The 21,529-nt window shown below is 38.7% G+C and overlaps 2 protein-coding genes across 2 annotated transcripts in view; one reads left to right on the forward strand and one right to left on the reverse strand.

Moving 5' to 3' along the window:
- The window catches only part of Ctnna3 (catenin alpha 3), a 1,277,532-nt gene that overhangs the window by 328,198 nt on the left and 927,805 nt on the right, over positions 1–21,529 (forward strand). The gene's annotated exons all lie outside the window — the stretch shown is intronic.
- Lrrtm3 (leucine rich repeat transmembrane neuronal 3) overlaps positions 9,440–21,529 on the reverse strand; it is a 167,159-nt gene continuing 155,069 nt past the window's right edge. The window contains exon 3 of the mRNA XM_038342042.1: positions 9,440–9,649. Coding sequence (XP_038197970.1) covers positions 9,440–9,649 — 210 coding nt within the window. The remainder of the gene's footprint in view (positions 9,650–21,529) is intronic.

The raw sequence follows: 21,529 nt of genomic DNA on the forward strand, positions 1-21,529 counted from the left end.
CAGAGAATTATCGGCTTCAACTGTTGCCTCCAGAGGAAGAGCGCACTGGTGGAATGGGGACAAACACTGAGTAGAACTGAGGGAGACATTTGTGCCTATCTAGAAAGGTCGGAAGATTTGTTGTGACCATGTAAAATTTGACCTTGATATTGTAGACAGATGGGACAAAAATCAAACCAGATCAGATCAAAACTAGTGGAATAACAAGATGTTCTTGACGAAAATGCATTTTTAATACTTTATTACCCTCGCATATCGCCAGTCTACGTGTCTTATACTTGATGTCCGTCCTCATTTCTGCCCTCATGGGTCACCAACAATGCTACCAACATGGAACTTTTATTCTCCTGTACTTGCTGTTTGCCCCTGCAGGTATTAAAGCTCGCTGTTCCAGTCCCCTCCCCCTAATACTGGAAGCAGGGCATTGCCACTCTTTACTGTGTGTCTCTCAGGGACTCTTACAGCCCACCAGACACATCTTACATGCGCTATCAATTATACTGAGAAGACTTCCCTAATTCAATGTGTAGACTTTTAAATCCAAGAGTGATGCTCGTGAGGCAGGCACCAGGTAGACAGTTAGCAGGGGTGTCAATCTATCTGTCACTTGCTTTCAAGAAATCCGTGCTCCCAGATTTTTCCAGCCTCATGTTCTCTAATATTTTTGGTTCATCATTCTTAGTTTCTTAAGGTGAAGATGTTACTTACTTTATAGAGTTCTTGTTAATTCCATTAGCCATACTAATCAGAACAAAATGAATAAATATGAAGCACTTAGAAGAGTAACTATTCTGTAGTGTTTCTTTGAGCTGATCATGTTGTGGTCTGTTAGTTTTTACATGCTTCATTTCAAGTCTTGCTTTCAAGGAACACATAGATATTCCTTTGGTGGCAATTATTGAGTATGATCAACTGCCTGAAGTCTGGCCTCTGAGAGAAAGGTATTGACAACAAAATTATATTTCCATAATTCCAGTACTTATATTCTTAGTTGTAGAAAGCATGGCTTTAGCACATCTGAAAATGATTTGATTTAGAAGTCCTCTCTGTGTGCTGTGATTACTTTAATGAATAAAGAAACTGCTTTGGACCTATAGCAAGGCAGAACTTTGGTAGACAGGGAAAGGTAGGCTCAATGCTGGGAGGAAGAAGGGTGGAGTCAGAGAGATGCTATGGAGCCACCGCCAGAGTCAGACATGCCAAAACTTTGCCTGTAAGCCACTGCCACGTGGTGATACACAGATTACTAGAAATGGGCTAAAGATGTAAGAGTTAGCCAATAAGAAGCTAGAGCCAATGAGCCAAGCAGTGATTTAATACAGTTTGTATGTGATTATTTTGTGGCTGGGCAGCTGGGAACGACTAAGCAGCCTCTGTACTACAATGATTATGTTTAAAAAGTTAAAGAGTTAAAAAGAAGTGACCCCAGACTACCTCTCTGTTTTGTAAGAAACACGGTCTTATCCTTTCAGATATGCTTCTAATTCCTAGTGGTAGTACCATAGTGCCGTATCAAGTTAACTTTTTAAACCCCAGAACTGGAGTTCAGAGGCAAGGAAAGACTTAAAGCAATCCCAGCCCCACAGAGTGACGGCGTATACAACAAGGGCTGATTGTGAAAAGCCAAATGGAAAATGTAATGTTGGGTCAGAAAACTTGCCTTAAAGTTTGATAAAGAGTGAATTGCTAGAGGCGCAAAGGATGTTTTAATAGTTCTGATTTGAAGTGCCTCCTGTCCCCCGAGAGCCCATGGAGAACAATTATTTTTTAGGCAGTGGTGCTATTTTGGGAGATGAATGTGACTTTGATAGATAGGGACCTAGATGAAGATTACGGGTCATGGACAGCATGTCCTTGGAGGCCATATCTTGCCCTGGACATCCTCGTCTACGTCTTTATCTTTCAAAGCCCCTCTCACATGCTTCTGATGCTGTAAGTTAGGCTTCCCCATAGAACCAGAGTCCATGGCCTTGAGGACAATAGGCTGAACTCTGACACTGTCAGTCAAAAGAAATCCAGCTCCCACCTTTAAATTGTTATCTCAGGTATTTTGGTTAAGCTAGTGAAAGCTAGATAACTGTATATGAGCACTTCTTGTCCTGACCACCAGGTCCCAGATAACTGACCCAGAGGCTTAATATAAATTATAAATGCTTGGCCAATAGCCCAAGCTTATTACTAACTAGCTCTTACATTTTAAATTAACCCATATCCCTTATCTATGTCCCGGCACATGGCAGTACCTTTATTAGCATGGCCTATCCATCTCCTTCTCCCTCTTTATTTGGCTGATGACTCTTGACTCTGCCCTCCTTCTTCCCATCATTCTCTGTTTGGCTTTCCTGCCTAACTTCCTGCCCACCTATTGGCCTCTCAGCTATTTACTAACCAATGAGAATTCTATATATTCATAATATAGAAAGGACTGTTTCACCGGAGATTACACTGTCTAATACACGGGTATTAATATTTTTTAAATCAAATTCAAAGAGTAAAATAATGCAGAGAGAGCTGTTGTTGTTTTCTTACCCCCCTCATATAGCCTGTGTGTGGAGATGTTCAAAAGCACAGATGCAGTCATTCTCTGTCTCCTTAGTGTCCATGTTTTGGGAATGGCATTTGATGGAGACTGCTGTTTTAACCCTTATGGGGTCTATTCGCAGTGGTTACTTGCATTCCATCCAACCCAAATCCCAATGCCCCCACTCACCTCTCATCTTGTTTCCTATTTGTTGTCTTCCTTGACTTTCACATCTTCAATCCCAATGCCAGGAACATCCTTGCTTTCCACAATCGGAATCACTCTAGTTATTTTGGATGAAATTTCTGAACTGTAGCAGTGGAACCAGAGTGAACAGATATCATGAAGGGTTTTTTTTCTGAAGCATTATTTGGTTTAAATTTATAACCTGGTCCTGCCAGTCATATTATGGCCCATAGGTAGGAGTGACAGTGTCTTACTGTACAGACATATGATTATGCTGCATGTTCAGGTAGTGTTTTTTTTTTTTTGTTTTTGTTTTTTTTTCGAGACAGAGTTTCTCTGTGGCTTTTGGAGCCTGTCCTGGAGCTAGCTCTTGTAGACCAGGCTGGCCTCGAACTCACAGAGATCCGCCTGCCTCTGCCTCCCGAGTGCTGGGATTAAAGGCGTGCGCCACCACCGCCCGGCTTCAGGTAGTGTTTTATGTAAAATACTAATGTCAGTTTCTAGAGACAATACCTGCTATGTCATACACATTAATAAATCATGATGCCAAGCTTCCGAGAAGTAAAATTTTCTAGATAAGAGGAAAATTTCTTTTAATGTCTTTTATCATATGAATAAAAGGTGTCTATGCCTTCCCTAACAAGTCTCTTCTTCAACCAATTCAAAGGTGAAGGGTCCAAAAGAGTCACCATTTCCTACTGTGGCTCTTCATCTCAGCGGAGACTTGACCAGCACGTAGGGAACGTGGACAGGGATCTCCAGAAGCAAATTCTTGCCCCTCTCCTCCTCCATCTTTTAAACTCTTATATTACTACCCATAAAAGTAACTAACAAGTGAAGTAGCTCACAGGTTCAAAATTTGCCTATTGAGAGATTTACAGGAACCAAATCTTCAGACAACAGTTTGTGGGAAGGGACCTGAGGAGCTTCTGTGTAGGTATCCTTTGATATATATTCCTCTAGTCAAGACATATGTTTAGCCAGGCTTTGAAAACTAGGCTCACACTACTACAATAAAACATAGGGTGAATGCTTTCCTATTAGAATTAAAACAATATAATGACGTGGAAAAAGGTAAAACCATTTGGGCAATGTTTTTGTAGACTCAGTGCCTTGGCATATAATACTCAAGCATTGTATTAACAATGCATTTGATTTGTTGGCCGTTATCTCAGAGATCATGACTCAGTAAGCCTATCCATTTGGAGCCATCATAACCTCTTGCTTACTTTGAGGAGATTGGCAAAAGCTCAAACAAACAGATATAGAACTCTTAACATTGTTTTCTGGCTTCATACAATTTTTCACATTAATCCAGATTAAAATCAATAAGCGGAACTGACTGTAAGGGATACCCGTGCAGACCAACTTAAAAGCCAGACACAACTCTTTGTTATGTCTGATGAGACGTACAGGAGTTGAATCATGACTACACATACACATGGGGGTCAGTTTCCTACAGATAAATTAATGGATGGGGTTTCAGAGTAGAAAACAAAAAAGGGTTTACTGCAAGGATCCTTTATTGCAGGGTCTCCTGTGCATTTAAAATATAATTTGATTTATCCACATACAAAAATCTTATTCATCTGTAGGAAGACAGATATATGAAACCAAATCTATAAATGTTTAAGGGAGAAGAGGAAGGAATTCTAGAGTTCAGTAAGTTGAGAACTGGTGCTCAGTGTCATTATAGAATGAAAACCAACTGTAGACCTTGTAAAATGAGAACTCTGATTTAAAAAATTAAATATAGATGCCTTTTGACCTCATAGTAGAATCTAATGCAATTCACAGATCACCATTAAAAATAACCTATCAGCCTTCTGGTGTTTGTTTGCTATTAAATTTTCCAAATGTTTTCTCCCACTATATTTTCAAGCCAAAGCATGGTTGCTGGTTGCTAGCCTACTTCACCCTTGTGATGATATCACAGTCTTTAAAGCATCAAATCCTGGATCATTTGTTATTGGCATTTCAACTTAGGTGTAGTAGTGTGGTGTGTTCATATGGTAATGGGTGAAGTTGGAACCTTTTATGGTTACGACAGTTTATCTGAATTCTCATTGCAAAGCAAACCTGTCAAGAACTTAAGCCTGTTCTGATTGTTTGTATCAATATGAGCAGTTTCTCCGGGCTATTATATGGGCTGTGGCAATAACTCAGTTGGTAAAGCATCAGAAGTACAAGTCTGGGCACCCGTGTAAGAGGGCTGGGTGTGGTGGTGGGAATGCAGAGCTGAGCAGATCCCTGGGGGTTTGATGGCTAACCAGTTCAGTGTCCTTGGCTTCCCCTAGGTCCTAGAGACTGACATTGTCCCTAAACCCAGATGGACAGCTGCTGAAGAATAGCATCCAAGGTTGATCTGTGGCTTTTACGTGCGCTTGTGTGCATTCACATAAAAGCACACATACTCAGGCACCCCTGAACAAGCACATATCTACAATGCTACAAGATTTACTCTGAGAATTTCTTGAAACCTGCCAGGCTTCCTGCATCTCCCCAGTCATGTGCTACTTGCCCAAACAGCCGACTTTCCTCCTTCCAGCTTACTAACAGTTCATACCAGCTCTGTTTTCATACTTTCAGTTCTTATTTTTAGCATTTAGTCTGAGAGATGGTATCTGTCCTCCGGTCAGGAATAGTTAAAACCAAGTGTATTTTTACTCCCCTAAACAGTTTATTTTAGAAAATAACTTTGCAAATAAATTTCACAATTTCCAAGCAGTTTCTGTAAGCAGACAGATCTAAGTTCAAACTGGGTTATGTTTGTCTTGAGTGTTAAATTTGGCTTATATTGCCTTCTAAAATATAATTTATATTAAAAGTCTTGCTGGTTTATGAGATTTCTAGGACATTCAGGAGGGGACAGAGATGGAGACGATAAACCCCAAATATTCATAGACTGTCATATCTTTTAGTATCTGTCTATTTGAATAACCGATGTTTTATCTTTATTATGAGAGTTCTTTTTAAAAAAAATCATGACTTAAAAAAAATCTTCCCAAAACACAAAATGAAAGAGAAAATGTCTTCCTTGTTAACTCTGAGTCAAGCATGTACTCAGTTGAACGTACGATCAGCTCAGTATTAATGGATTTTTTGCAATTACTAATCGATCTCAGTGTGGGCTGGTTTCTCTTTTCGCACCTCCTGTTTTCCCTCTGCACTCTGGGGTCTTCTTGTCTCACATCTTGGCGTGCTGATCTACACATTCACAAATGACCTTGTATATTAAGAAATGTGTGGCTTACAGTGCTTCTGAACAAAGGACCATCACGAGCAAGCCTAGATCCTACTCTGCAGAGAGTTCCCTGGGCTCACATGGTGTACAGACGTCTGAGATGAATAAGAACTTACTAAATGACATGTCTAATTTCTTCTGTCTGTTATCTCTGGGAGTTCTCTGGCTCTGGCAGAGAGAGGGAGCTTTTAGCATAATGGAAAAAACCTCTGGGCTCTGAGAGCCCTCAAACCCAGTGGTCATCAGCTCCGTGTCCTTGGGTGCATCTCAACTTATGGGGCATGAGTGTATCTTCACAGGATTATTTAGGATGGCAGAATGAGACAAGTCACAAGATTTGTAAACCTTAGAATACTGTCTGGCTTTACCGTATGTTTCAGCTGCTGCTGCTGTGGTAACCGTGATAGGTCGGACTCTAGTTTTCAACCCCAACAACCAGACAAACAGCTTTTTCTAGTTGTTTAGATAGGTGAGCAGCAGCCGTGGAGGGCACACAGGGGTCAGGCAGGTGGTTAGAGGGAGACATGGCGAAGAGTAACGCTGACAAAGAGAAGTTATACATACAAGTTTTTGATACCAATTAGAAAATTTCATATGTGTGATAAAGATTCGATTCTATTAGTCTACCTCCTGTTCCAGTAGAATTTAACACCAGCTACCTCCCACCCGTGACAAGGTAGAACAACAACACAAAAATGACATAACCTGATATTTTTTTCTTGTTTAAAGACCTTTTGGGCTTAATGCCAAATATTAAAAATCTCCGCAGTCTTTATTTGCTGGCTTCTTACTGTAGCTGAAGACACGGGGTGCTCCCAGCTACAGTTCCAAGGTGATTGCTCCCTTTGGTAGTTCACCAGAGAGAAAGTGAAAAGCTTTAGCAACATCTGATAGAGAGAGCTAAGGGGTACTTTTAGGAGTGTTTTCTGGTAGTTCGACCTTGCACTAATTGAGGGCCCCACACACGTGTATATGGGCAGCAAAAGCTGGACTCAGAGCATTTTGTGTGTGTGTGTGTGTGTGTGTGTGTGTGTGTGTGTGTAAGGGCTTTGGGGATGCAGGCAAAGAAAGATCTAGGAGAGCTGGGAATGTGTGGAGGGGTGAATATGATCAAAATCCACTGTATGCACAGATGAGATTCTCAAAGAATTTGCAAAATGATATATTAAAATGTTTAAAGAAAGTTCTTTGCATCAAGAAATAAAGGGTGTACATTTGTAAGGCTCCTTTGGAGTCTTATGGTTCTTTTTTTTTCTTTTTTAAATTATTTGTCAACTTGTGAAGCATCTGGGAAAAGTTTGAAGGTGTTTAGTTTTACAAATTAATGCTATTTTTTGATCCTTGGGAGAATGACTTCTAATGAAAAAGTTGCAAATAACATTTTGGTTTATATAATAAAATTCCATTTGTTTTCAGACTCACAAAGAATAGATTTGTAACCCAGTTTAAATTTTGTTCAGAGCGAAATCTCAGTGTAAGGGATCAAGAACAATCAGAATAATACATTGCAAAGAAATAAGAAACTGGAAAACAAGATTCAAATTAGACTTAAATAACAAAAATATTGAATAGTAAATAACTTATGCAAAATATGTTACAAAATCTGGGATGCTAAATATTTGACAAACGTAACGTGACATTTGTAGTTACATTAAAGTTAATGGTTGCTTCTTCTATTATTTTGCTCCCCCCTTTTTTCCCAGCAGATAATTGTTTTACAATTTTGAAATTCTTCCTTCCTGGTGTTGTTCTTAAATTTGCTCTGATCAGTCTGTGTGAAACTGTGTGCATACAGAAAGTATTTCTTAGGAGGAGATAAGAAATTAAGTTTGACAATGTTTTTCACTTCCTGTTTTTCTCTACCATTTTTGTTTGTGTTTGACCTCTGTTAGACTGATGCTTTTGTTCTCTACTTCTGATGTCATGAAATTGTTAAACTGTGAAAAACAATGCTTCTCTTCACATAACAGTGATTGACATTTGCAGTTTTATATCCAAACATTCAAAACTATGTGATTATCATGGACAAACTAATATTTCCAACAATAACCTGTCAGGTAGACTAGAGATACAAGTTGTCATTTCAGCTGTTGAAAAATTCAGGTTTTCTTAATTTGATTTTAATTTAAAATGCAATCATGTAACCAATATGTGATTTAGATTGATGTCTAACATCACTTGCTTATTGTTTTGGATAATTTGTAGCTAAATCCCCAAATGAACAGCATGAACAAGGGAACTGTAGACTGTTACAGTCTATTCTGTAGTGAGTTTTCTTCACTAAGCACATCTATACTGAAAGAACTAGATTTTTAATGTTCTTTCTCAAGTGTGGTACACAATAAGAAAAATTCTGTATTTTTCCTTTGAGATATTCCCCAAATATAGTTTTACCTTCTAAATGAAAACTTGCCTTAAGAACCAGGCACAGTTTGAAATGACTTGTGGTTATTTTTAGATAAAACCACTTTGGGTTAATTAAGAGAAAAAAATTGCTACTGTACAATTATGCCGTGTCCTCCCACCTTGGTCTGACAAGAAGGAGATGTAACAGAAGTTTTCTTTGTCACTGTAGCTGCCCCTTTGAAGTGTATCAAAGTCTGTTGCTGTGGTTACGACCTTTGTTTCTAGTGATGTTTGGTCCATGCTTTCCCCTACCCTTAACAATGGCTACTCACAAGAATGAAATAATGAGTCATTCATTCGGAAATACTTTGTTAAAATATCCCTCTTTATCATTACATTTCACTGCTTAGAAACTAGGCTGTAATTCAAGGCAACAGTTAAGTCTTAGAACTGTTAAAAAAATCTGATTTTTTTTTCATTTATAAGAAAGACCTGTCTATGTAATTGAAGAACCTCTTACACGTCTGAACAATTAAAACCTTTTTTGGTTAATGTATTATTTCTGGAACAAGAAGATAAAATTCTATGCAGTAAGCATGATAATGATAAAAATCGTGCATCGTTCGCACAGCACAGGTTTTAGAGTCAAGGTTTCTGGGCACAAACGCAGTAACAAAACAGCCCCTACAAAACCGAGTAACTCTCAAGAACACAAGAAATAATGTTTGTTAATTTAAAATTTTAGAAACGGAAAGGTGTAAAGTAAAGCATAATTAAATTATGGTACTGTACATACCAGTTGTTCCTAGAATTGAAATTTTATAATATGAAAAAATACATTAGCGCTGTACAATTTTTACACATAGGTAGGATGAGTTTTGGAAAAAAAATGTTTTTTTTTTTTTCAGGGCCATTCTCTGTCAAAGTCAAAAAAAATACTGCACAACTTAGCTAGTTACAAAGTATAGACTTGAAACAATTCATGTCTTCATTTATTTCACGAACCAATCTTGGAATTTTGTTTATTTGAACAGGGAACTTTTTGTTTTGCTTTGTTTTTGAGAGTTGCAATGAACAAAATTTCCTCTTTCTGTGGTTGAGGTTACAGTTTGGTAGCAAGTCTGGGCGACCGCTCGGCTCGGTCAAGCCAGCTGTGGTTTATGGTCACTGATGCGGCCAGCTGATGTGATTGTGCTCAAGTCCAGCTCCGTCTCTAGGTGGCTTTCCATCGTGTCTTCCTGTGCGTTCGTTTCAAAGGACTTATGGGAGAGAAGTTCATGATGGACCCCACAGTAACTTATTGTGGGCTGGTCGTATGCCAGAAAGGTGGACACATTCATTGATAAAGGTATCTGGGAAAAAAAAAAAAAAAACGACATGAGAAAAGTCAGTTATCAAAGGACAGGCAAGCATCCAGGGCAAGACTTGGAAACTGCGAAATGTGGATCTGCCTATCCTTTGTGTTTGTCTCTGTGGCTCGGCGGTCCCCACAGTGCCCTGCCCCTGTCCCCCATTTTCACAGCACTGAATTCAATATGGAAGCTTGAAGGCCTGAGAGCTGTTTGAGTCTTAAGTAGAACCTGCAAGTAAACAGTAGCTTACATGGTTCTAAAAATGATAAAATTTTTCTTCATCGTAAAGCCAAGAAAATGGTTTCCTCTTAACTAGCCTGAAATGTGTTGTCAAACTAAGAAAAGTATTATTTGGTTACTTATGCAATTAGGGTTCAGTTAAAAAGTGATCCCACATCTTCGTTATGAATCAGCACACCCCTACTTCTTCACCCGCCTGTCCCATTGTTTTGCAGGTTTCTGATGCAGTGGGTTCTGATTTCTTACCAGTTCCCCAGTGATGAGGGTGCAGTTACTTCTCACACCTTGCTTTGAGTTTCAGAAGAGAACACTCAAGTCATCCTGGCTATGCTTACTCATAATCCCTTAATTCTTAGTTCATTAAGATTGGTCCTTGAAATGTTAAGCTCTATGGTTTGTCTTCCTATCTAAAAGAGCACGAGAACAAAAGAGACGATGACTCCCGTAAAGGTCTACCCAGCTGCAAAGCGTGAGGCTACTTTGAAGGACTAGGGGTGCAGCTGGGGAAAGGGCTTCTCTACTAAGCAAAGACAGCAAAGGCTAAAGAGTGAGACCACCAGATGCACTTACAATGATTATGGACAGAAGGGACACAGGTTAGAGCGTTTCTGCTTATATTCTTGGTGAGACAAAAAGTTTCAGAAGGATTGAGGAACTTTTAGCCTTGATCTTACTTTGTCTGCTGTGGTACAGACACTGTTTAAGGGTCCTCCAAAGCTTAAGGCGTTGACATTTACACTCTGATGTACTGAGTTGATAGGAACAACCTGACTCATGATTAGAGCTGGGCTTTCCGGGAACTGAGTAGAGTTCAGTCATTAGAGTACACTTCTGTATGTTGAGTCTTGTGGCTTTATATAGGGAGAGACAGATGCAGCAGAGGGAGCCTTAAAGGGACACACACATTCCCTGACTCTTACCATTTGAAGGTCTGTACTTGACCAGCAAGAAGGCTATTGGCACATGAAGCCTTGAGACTTTTCACCTCTGGAACCTTTCTCCCAGTGTTGTGTTACTGTCTCAGAAAACAGACCACTATACTTGCTCGTTCACGTTGCTGAATTTTTTCGAATGAAAACTTGTAGCATCCTTGTTTGGCAGATGGATAAGATGTCTGTGCATACCGCACTGAATGCTGCTCTGGCCTCAGTTGAGATTAGAGCATGAAGCCACGTGAGATAGAATGCCGAGTCTCTATTATCTGCTTCTTTACTTTCTGCCTTCTCCTTTCGGGGAACACAACTGCCTCCATCTCTTCTTTCTCCACCCCTGACCTCTCAACTCACATTTGTCTTTCCTTTCATAAAAAGTGTTGTTTCCTTATTTCCTCTTTCAGTACAAATATTCTTTTCTTTGAGTATTTCAATGTGTCAAGTGTCTAGGTCTCAGTCCTGGAGATAGAAGTATGATCTAGTTCACCCAGCAAAACTCCTGTGCAGTCTTTCCTAGTTTTATGGAATTCCGGAACATGAAATTATATGGCACGTGAATCAAATGCAAACGGTAATGGCAATTGGAAGGCCACACAGAAGATGCATAGCAGTGAAATAGGATACTCGTATCTAAAGGCTTCTTTCTGTTACAGATGAGTTAGCTCTGATAACTAAACTGCTATCATGTAAAAATAATTGTGCATCAAGAATATACTTAAGGTATCGGAGAGAAAAGCTTAGAATCATTATTAGGTACATAGATTCATATGAACTTCTGGGAAATCAGGACTGGATGACCAGCTGTGGTCACAACCTGCAGGATTGTAGGTGTTATTCACCGTAGAAATGCACCCTGTTGTATTTATGGGACACCTCCTGGTTCACATGGAGTTAAGTCCACTGTGAAGAATCTGGAAGGCTCATGGTTAAATTCTGGTACACAATATGCCATGATATACTTATAATCTGTGTATTTTTATGCACACACACATTTTCCTGCTCCATGTAGTATCTAGAGGCTACTGGTCTCTAGAAGGCAAAATCTTACTTTGAATCATAGCAATTAGGTGGCTAACTCTGATTAAATATTTAAAAATCCTACATTTTTCTTATTGTTGAATATTTATTATTTGATAAATCTTATACGTGGATAATGTTTCAATGTCAGGACATGTTTACATTTAATATTTCTGAATTTGGAAGAGTTATTAAAAGATGTTTATATTTTTCCTCTATAATCAAAAGTAGATCTTAAGGTTAATGAAATCTTATTATCACAAGAATGACAGAGAAATATATAGTAGGGAGGAAAATTTTGTAGCTTACCACCTGGCAATAAGTCACAGATATTCTTTTCAGGTTGACTTAAATGGTTTTGAAAATAGAAGAGTTAGTATTGGAGATATATATATATATATATATATATATGTGTGTGTGTGTGTGTGTGTGTTTATACATATATATGCATTAAATAAGTATATTTACATGCATTTGTATATATGTAGATATGCATAATATATACTTATATACATATATTCATAATCTAGTAGCTAAAACTGTGCTTCAAAATCATTTAAATGAAAGTCTGACAAATAAATTGTAAAGATACATTGGTTTAGATAACTGGAACATATTTGTGTTGCTAATGTAGGGTATATACACATATCTACAGATGTATATAATATGGTATTAATGTACATATGTATGTGTATATGTTTATGTATTTAGTAACAACATTTTCAACTTGACTTCAAGTAAACTTTTCCTGAATTATGAAAACTTTTCCCTGGCCTTTTTATTGGCAAGGTAAGTTAATTTTTTTTAAAAAACTATATCCATGTGTTAAATTTAAGTTGTTTCCAAATTTCTTATTCATAAATACTTCATATATATATGAATAACTTGTGTCTTCTCTATTGACTGACCAGATATGCAAAGATATGAGCCCTGTTCATATGTGAGGCACCCAATGTTATGGAACAGATGAAGTGATTCAGGTACTTAGTAAAGTCACTGATTTTCTCTTTAGTTTTACAAATTGCATTAACTTTCAAATCTTCAGATACAGTAATTTTTAATTAAGGCATATTTTCTATTTTCATATGTCTGTGGTGTGTATCCATGGGTATGTGTGTATGAATATTTATGTTTGCAAGTGTGGAGGTATGTATGTGTGTGAAAGTGCATATGGAGTCCCAAAATTGTTGTCGACAACCCTCTATGGTTGCTCTTCTTTCTTATTCATGGAGTCAGGGTCTCTCAATTAAACCCAGAGCTTGCTGATGAAGCCTTGCTCTGGGGATTCTCTGCATCTATCTTCAGAGGCTGGAAATTATGCCCACCCAACACTTACATGGATTTGGGAGATTCAAAATACCCTATTGAGACATTTCCCTAGACATTTACTTTAAATGTGATTGCTAACCTGTAGCCATGTTTTTCCTTATCACTTATAATGTGAAAATTATTTTTTTCTGATTCCCCATGAAAAGTACTACACATATTTTTGATGGACTTCCTTCTTCATACCAACATCATAAGATGCACTGAATACTTTATTGATGTGTGATACTCCATGCTTAAATGAATCAAAGTGGGAAAGTCAGATGTAAACAATATAACATGCTCACACTTCAAGACTCAATACTTCCGTGTGTACTACTGTGTATGTAGGGTTTTAACCAGAAAGAGTGTTTGTCTTTACCTTCCCATGATGGGTCAGTTGCCTGTGAACACAGCAGATCGGAGTAGAAGGGAGCCTGCTTCTTTTTGTTTAAAAGATCTAAAATACCAGCATGTAAAAACTTCATCGACTTTTGATGTCAGGTAGAACGCTGGATGCAGAGGTTTAGGCAACAACTGGGGCTCCAGCCATCTGTTCTCACTTTGGATTCCATCAGTGGGATGGATTCTTGTACTACAGTGTGGCTGATGGTTGAGTGGTGATGGAGAAACCACCAGCTGGCATTAAACAAACATATACTGGGAGGGTCAGAAGCAACGTAGACCAAGCCCATCTGCTGCTACCAAGTACAGCCTGGCGGCGTCTGCAGCTCCTTCACAGGCTTGTCAAGTGTAACCTTTTCCTTTTCTGTTTTCAGATTGACCTGTGCCTGCCCCCTCTCTTCTCTCTCCTCTCTCTCTCTCTTCCCTTTTCTTTCTTTCCTTTCTCCTTCCTCTCTATCTCTTACTTTCTGTCCCTCACTCCCTCTCCTTTTCTGTCTGGGCCTTCTGATATGCTCCCCCCTGTGCTTAAGGCATACAATAGTGGAGTGCAGGTAAGAAAGAAAATAAATAGAATTTCCCTGGTTCCCAAGTAGCTACTGGAAATGGTTCTAGGAAGGGGAATAGGTCATTTAACTTTAATAAGGCTTTAATAAGTTCACCAGAACTGCAGTTAGACTTTCCACAGAGTCGTCTCTGAAACATTGAGATTCTTCCTACCCTGTTTTTGAGAGATCTGTTTCTCTCCGTACGTTTTTGCCTGATAAGACTCTCACTATGGTTACTTCAAGTTTTATTTAATCCCTTAGTTCACTGTTTTCTAAGTGAGGTAGTTATTATTGGGACACAATTTGTGGAGACTCAGGTATATGAAAACTTGCTTTCATAAAGAACCTGAATTAAGGAATCATTAAGTGCTATTCTAACAAAGAGCTCTGTTTAGTTACTTAGGCGGTTTCCCTTAGGAAAAAATACTTTAATTCCAATAAGTTAGTATTATTTTGACATCAGTGCTATTTGCCTTAGAAGTGTTTTTTCCAGTAACCATGTTAACATCAATAATATATGCTATTTACATAAAAGATTTATAGTCAAAGTTACCAGTAATTAGTGCTCTTCCCCCAGTCACATCTAATATTTAATCCTATATTTCTAAAAGAAAATCACAACTCTTAAAAAGTTTCTGAGTTGCAATAAAGAGCTCATTGTGATCTTATATTCTCTGTGTGAGTTCTGCTTATGAAGGTATGCTCATATAGATATGCACATGCGTTCATCAGGTTCTAATTAGAGGCATTCCTGCACGTCCTGTGTGATCACAAGTGTTGTTTTGGGCCCCCAATATATGAAAAACAGGACGTAGAAGTTCATCACGCAAAAAAAGAATTAAAAGCCTCTTTTCCTCTGTGCAGAGTGAACGGTGAGAACTGCTTTCCCGTTAGGGCATCTAAGCGGAGTTTTTGGGAAATATAAATATTCTAGTCTAATCATGTTGGAGCAGAATTCCCACACTATGCGTAGTTCACAAGGGAAACTCTTGGGGTTTTCTATGGCCACAAGCTCTCTGCCCGGGACCCTTTCCCTCCAGGTGGCTGTAGCTATGGCCCTTGAGGGCTTTGACTACCACTGTCTGTGTGCGCTGAGGTAGCAGACACTTCATGAAGGGTCCTCCGAGATGTTCCCTTTCTCACACTGCAGTCCCACTATCTTAATTTTAGGTTGGAATTCAGAGGACGATAGTCTTACTTTTGTTTCTTCACCTGCAACACTAAATGTCATAGATTTTTAAAATTGATTTTATCTCTTACTATTTTATGACAAAAAGACAGGCTTTGTGACTCTTCCCTTTTCTTTCTCCCCATTTTCCTCGTCTTTTCCCCATCACCTCCATTGTCCCTTTCCTCCTCCCCTCAGCCACAGTCTTTATTCCAGGCTGATCTTGAATCGCTGATCCTTCCACCTCAACCTCTCAATTGCTAAGTTTCCAGGAAAGCACCTACTACATCTGACCGATACATGTCCCCAAATTTGTCTCCTCCAGTGACACTCAGATCTTTGACTGCAGACATGGCTTCCCTCCAGGGGCCCCAGTTTCTCCCAGGAGAATTAAGTCAACACACTTTCCCCATCCAGCTCAATTCTCGTTTCTAGTTCCAGATGTCCCTCGGCTTTCCACTTCTTTTAGACACAATTGTTGGGGACTGCGGACCCTCAGACCCTGAATTTTCTATGACAGAAATGAGAATACATTGAAACACTTAAAACCCATTTCTACAGCTAACTAAATTTAAGCAACATATAATTTTACGGCTTTTTCTTTCAAGGGAATCCTATTAGAAACATTTTTCTTTATTTGGGGACAGATGTGGAATTTGAAATATATATTATCCTGGGAAATTAACTTCCTTAAGTGTATTATTTTATAGACGTATAGCAACACATGCATGTGTATCATGATATTACCTGTAAAGTTCTTAAGGAGGCTGTAGCTTAAAATTTACACATGTCGGTAATGCTACTGACTACTTTGACGCCTGTCCTTTCATTATATTTAGCTGATTCTCTTGGCTAGGTCCTGGGTCTTGCTATGGTATCTGCAACATTGTTTGCAAATTGGTCAGCAGCGGTTGCTCCACTCCTATAAAGCATGGTCTTTGTGGGCAGGCTAGAGGTTTTGTTTATAGTTAAAATAGATTGATGCCTCTGAATAGTATTAAAACTTGACTTCCCACTGGTTCACTTCTTAGCTTGACAAAGTGTCTCACTAATCACTATTTTGGTTTTTAAATGTTGAGAGAGATGATAGAAATCTCAGTGCTGCAGGAGGAAAGTTGTGTGAGCCGGTATCACACTGCAGCTTGGGTTTCCAGCCGAGTGTCCAAGTGTGCTTGATATTTCTCCATTTAATTTCTTTTGAGTGCTGCAGTAGTTTCTCTGCTTAGCTCCTTTGATCACAGCCAGAGGCATGTGCTCCAATTCTTTTTTATTTTTAATTGATTTTTATTGAGCTCTACATTTTTCTCTGCTCCCCTCCCTGCCTTTCCCCTCCCCATCTACCCTCTCCCAATGTCCCTATGCTCCCAATTTACTCAGGAGATCTTGTCTTTTTCTACTTCCCATGTAGATTAGATCTATGTATGTCTCTCTTAGGGTCCTTGTTGTTGTCTCAGTTCTCTGGGATTGTGATTTGTGGGCTAATTTTCTTTGCTTTATGTCTAAAAGCCACTTTTGAGTGAGTAAATATGATATTTTTCTTTCTGGGTCTGGGTTACCTCACTCAAATGAGGTTTTCTAGCTCCATCCATTTGCCTGCAAAATTCAAGTTGTCATTATTTTTTTCCTGCTGTGTAGTACTCCATTGTCTAAATGTGCCACATTTTCCTTATCCATTCTTCAGTTGAGGGGCATTTAGGTTGTTTCCAGGTTCTGGCTATGACAAACAAAGCTGCTATGAACATAGTTGAGCACATGTCCTTGTGACATGATTGAGCATCCTTTGGATATATACCCCAAAAGTGGTATTACTGGGTCTTGAGGAAGGTTGTTTCCTAATTTTCTGAGAAATCGCCACACTGATATCCAAAGGGGCTGTATCAGCTTGCACTCCCACCAGCAATGCAGAAGTGTTCCCTTTGGCACCTACCAGAGCACTTGTACACAATCTTTACCATGATTCATTGAACATTTAGTATGTGCCAGATAATCATGTTTTGTGCTGATCTTAGGTTATCGATTTTAAGTCCTACAAAGCTGTTAACATTTTAAAACAAATGTAATCATCCCCATTTTACAGTTGAGAAAACTAAGACTTAGATTAAATAATTAGCCTGAAACTGTTCTCCTGGCGAGTTGCCGAAGTGATTACCTGACTACTTAATGGCTACATTTCACCGTCTACTTATCATGCTCTATCTTGCTCAGCCTTACAGGCTAGAGAGCTGAACATAGTATGTCCAACATTATTTTGCCACTGCTTCCACGCAGCTTTCTTATCTGCAGTGGTGTGAGTGCTGGGGCCTCCTGTGTTACCCCATAGTTTTGTGTTATTGTTTCATACTCAGGGTCCTCAGGAGGAAAACAGAATTTATTATGGGTTCATGTGAGGAGACAGATATGGCTTTAACAAAGCTGTCCTGTGCTTCTTGTGAAATTAATATTTGTCCCTTCAGACTAGAAGGGACAATATGCATGTTGGAGAAGCTTTAGGACTGGGATTGAAATCTCCAAAAGACTCCTGTGTTCATGTATGTTAAGATTGCTCAGGGGAACTGGGGAGGACTTCAAAGTTAAAATTCTGTGTTTAGTTGGAGTTCAGTACATGTTCTACCAACTGTGTTTTTAGCAACTCCAGACTTCTGCTCCTAATTACATTTGAGCACTACTGCTTGTGTCTTTGCACTTGTGTGCATGCACATAACTGCTTGTGTAAATAAAGGTCAGAGGTCAACTATATATTTTGTTTTTTGGGTGCCACACATCTCATTTTTGAAACAGCATCTCTCACTGACCTGGGAATCCCCAAACAGGCTAGGCTGGTTGCCGTCTCTGAGTAGCTCTAGGATTTTTAGAGTTCTCCTATGCCTGGCTTTTAAAATGTGTATTGGATAGGCTTATCTGTGCTCAGAGGACGGACACCTTGCCAATTGAGCTATTCACTAGTGCCTTTCTCTTAGCAATACACACACACACACACATGCACACATGTATGCATACATACACATGCTACAATCAAAATGTGGTTTGTGTTGTTTCATATTGAACAGTGCCATTTTGATTATTTTTTACAAGGAAATCTTTTCTAGGTAGGTGTTGTGGAACATCAGGACAGGAAATGGAAGAAGGCAATTTCTGTTTTCTACTGAAAGTGTAGGCCAGGGGCAGGCAGAGGGCAGAGAATAAAGAAAAGCAATGGCTAGGGTGGGATGGACAATCACGATACATATGTGTTTAAGGATGTACAATGCATACGCTGTGCCCTGATTGGCTTCCTCTACTAACACCATCATTCATCCTTTAATGGTGACAAGTGGAATGGCCACCCTTTTCTGTTGGAGACTAATGTTATTTTCCTGATTTATTGGTGAGTCAATATTGCTGAGAAGTGATTGACTATTTACTTTTATAGGCTTTTCAATAGAGATCATATATTTGACTTTGAAAGGGATTTATTGAAGGACATCTTCCTTCTGGAACACTTTGGCATTCTAATAGTTAATTGGTATTCATAGAACAGACTGCTGAATCATTAATTTTAATTATCTTGATTCTACTAGTAAATTATTTTAAAAACATTTTCAAAGGGTGCTTAATTAGGAGTCTGAATTATGTTCTCTGTCTTTAAGGCTTAAGTAGATCTAACTTTAAAAATCTTGTTAGTGTTTTATAATTCCTAGTTATAATCTGGCCCTTAGTACTCAATTTTGATATATTTTGTAACTGCTACCTTATTGCCTAAAGTTTCAATTGTTATTTCGAGATGACAAGGAGGGAGTAGCAGAGTTCTCCAGCGTCTGGAACTTGAGGATAATATGAAGGGAAAACACTGTGTGTAGGAGCAATAATGACTCAAAGGCTTTGTGTGTGAAATGCTGTGTTACGGTAAACTCCTGCAGAGTGCAGTCATGAGACAGCCAAATAAATTAAGAATTCCATTTGAAAGGTCATAGTTCTCCTTACAGCAAAACATATTTAGAGCACACACACAAACACACACACAATTCCCAGATTTAGTAGCTCTAAGAGTATCTATTAATTTGTACCTAGTTCTGCTCTCATTGAGTCTAAGTAATGGGAAGAGACCTATGAACCGAGGGGCTCTTTATCTTTGAAATAAAGAAAAACCTAACTGAAATATTTAAGTGACATGGCCACATGGGAAAATATTTTGTTTCTTAAAAATATTTCATTTCAGTTTTGCAGCAAGGGATGAATAGGAATTAGCTATGTGTGTTCTTTTCATCAATAATGCTAGCATCTACAAAACAAGCCAGAAATATCCAATCATTTATTTATTTATTTCAAGGAAGGCTTGCTTAATGTCTTCTTGGAGTTGTGGTTGTTGCTGTAGACATAGAAAGGTGCCAAGGTTTGGTCCTCATGGATTCTTCATAGACCTGTGCCTTTTAGACGCATGATTAGCCCAGGAGAAGAGACAGGGCTCTGCTAAGAAGCACACTCCCTCCCCTCCACTCATCCATCTTTTATTTTTGTTCCCAGTCATCTTCCTCTGAATTATTAAGGAATTTATTTTCAAATATACTTCATGGTAGGCTTTTCTATTTTTTTTATCAGTTGTTTTGAACATGCTCATATGCAGTCCAGGCTGACCTCAAAATCACAATATAGCCAAGAATGCCCTTGAACTCCCATTCTCTAGGTCCAGTTTCTGACTGGTACTAGAATCGTGTATCAGTTGTATGTGGTGTTGGGGATAAAACCTAGGGCTTCCTGTCTGTTAGGCAAGTACTTTTACCAACTTAACTACACACCCAGTCCAGCAGAGATACTTTTATAATTCTGTCCTCTTCCGTCTTTATTTGTATGTGCTCTATTTCACGTTAGATCATAGCTTTCTTGAGTTTGCGTATTATTATTTCTCTGTTGGTTTTGAACTCCTGGTAGTTGGGTTTATTTTGCTAAGAATTATCATTATGTAACACAATCAGAACCGGAATTGCTGGGTTATTGCAGCGTGGACCGGCAAGGCTAAGGAAACGATAGTTGTGAAGTTTGCCGAGAGTCACATGGAAAGCCCACCCAGGTTCCTCTGCGCTGTCTCTGTGTGGGGCTGTTGCCATTGCCGCCTCTTGATTTCTCCCTCCCCGGCTTGTTGGCATCACTCTTGAGGATGCGCCCTGTCACATCTGTCTGCATTTCACACGACAGCCTCCTTCTTTCCTTGCGTCTGTTTTGCAGCAGTCATGATTCTCACAGCATCAAACGGCTGTGGCAGAGGCAGCCGCACAGACAGCCCAGCTCCGTCGTCGCTGGCACAACGGCAGGCAGCCGAAGAGGAAAATTAGGATAGTCACGCCAGCCACTACAACATTCTCAGTTTTTAACACACAAGAGCATTGCATGAAAAGAATTGTATTTCTACTTTATTATTGATTTCTAAAGGTGTTTGTATTTTACGTTAGTACATGTATATACTATACAGATGCAAACCCCATGGTTCTTATTTTTTTTCCTGTTTTATATTGTTCTGCATGATCCCATGAACTTAGTGGGAAAAAATTGAATGAAAGAAGTAGAAGAATAAGAAAGTATTTAGTACAAACTGTGAACAAATTCCTGTATTACTGGGTTTTATGGAAACTTTAAGACAAAAGCAATATATGAAAACCTAATTATAAAAAACTTCAATATAATACAGCCTTGGGTTAGAGATAGTGGTTGAAATGAATTATCAGCAATCTACACTATTGTTGAGGCATATAATGCCTTGTAATGCTTTGATTCCTCTTTAAAATTTTAATTATTTTTAAACTTTTTATTCATAATTAATGTTGTAAAATTGGCTTTATCTTAGAATTAATTTAATATTTATTTAATTATGAAAATTTCAAATTAAATATTTGAAGTATGAAACCTTAAAGTGAATATTAAAATGCAATATTCATTCTTGTGATTTTCTTCTTGTAAACTTCAGATTGTTATTTCTTTTTCGTCCTCCAAAATTTTCTCTACTTGCATTTTTCAAACTCTTTCGTGCTTTCTAGAATTCTTCACGATCTCCAGGAGTTTGATGCATCAGCCAAATTAGCCCTCCTGATAATGGGTCCTACCCCGGACCTTTCTGCATTAACCTCTGTTTTATTTTTGTAATGCCAGTGAATAGTGATGCTTCTCTGTTACTGAAGCTGAGCAAAATGCCCCAAACAGGGTTCATTTACATGCAAATCTCTCTGCACAGTCCGATGCCTACGAAATTGGCACCATTGCCAGGTGAAGTGATGAGACCCAAATTGAGACTACGGCACCA

Source organism: Arvicola amphibius, chromosome 9, assembly GCF_903992535.2.
Source record: "Arvicola amphibius chromosome 9, mArvAmp1.2, whole genome shotgun sequence".
Lineage (NCBI taxonomy): Eukaryota > Metazoa > Chordata > Mammalia > Rodentia > Cricetidae > Arvicola > Arvicola amphibius.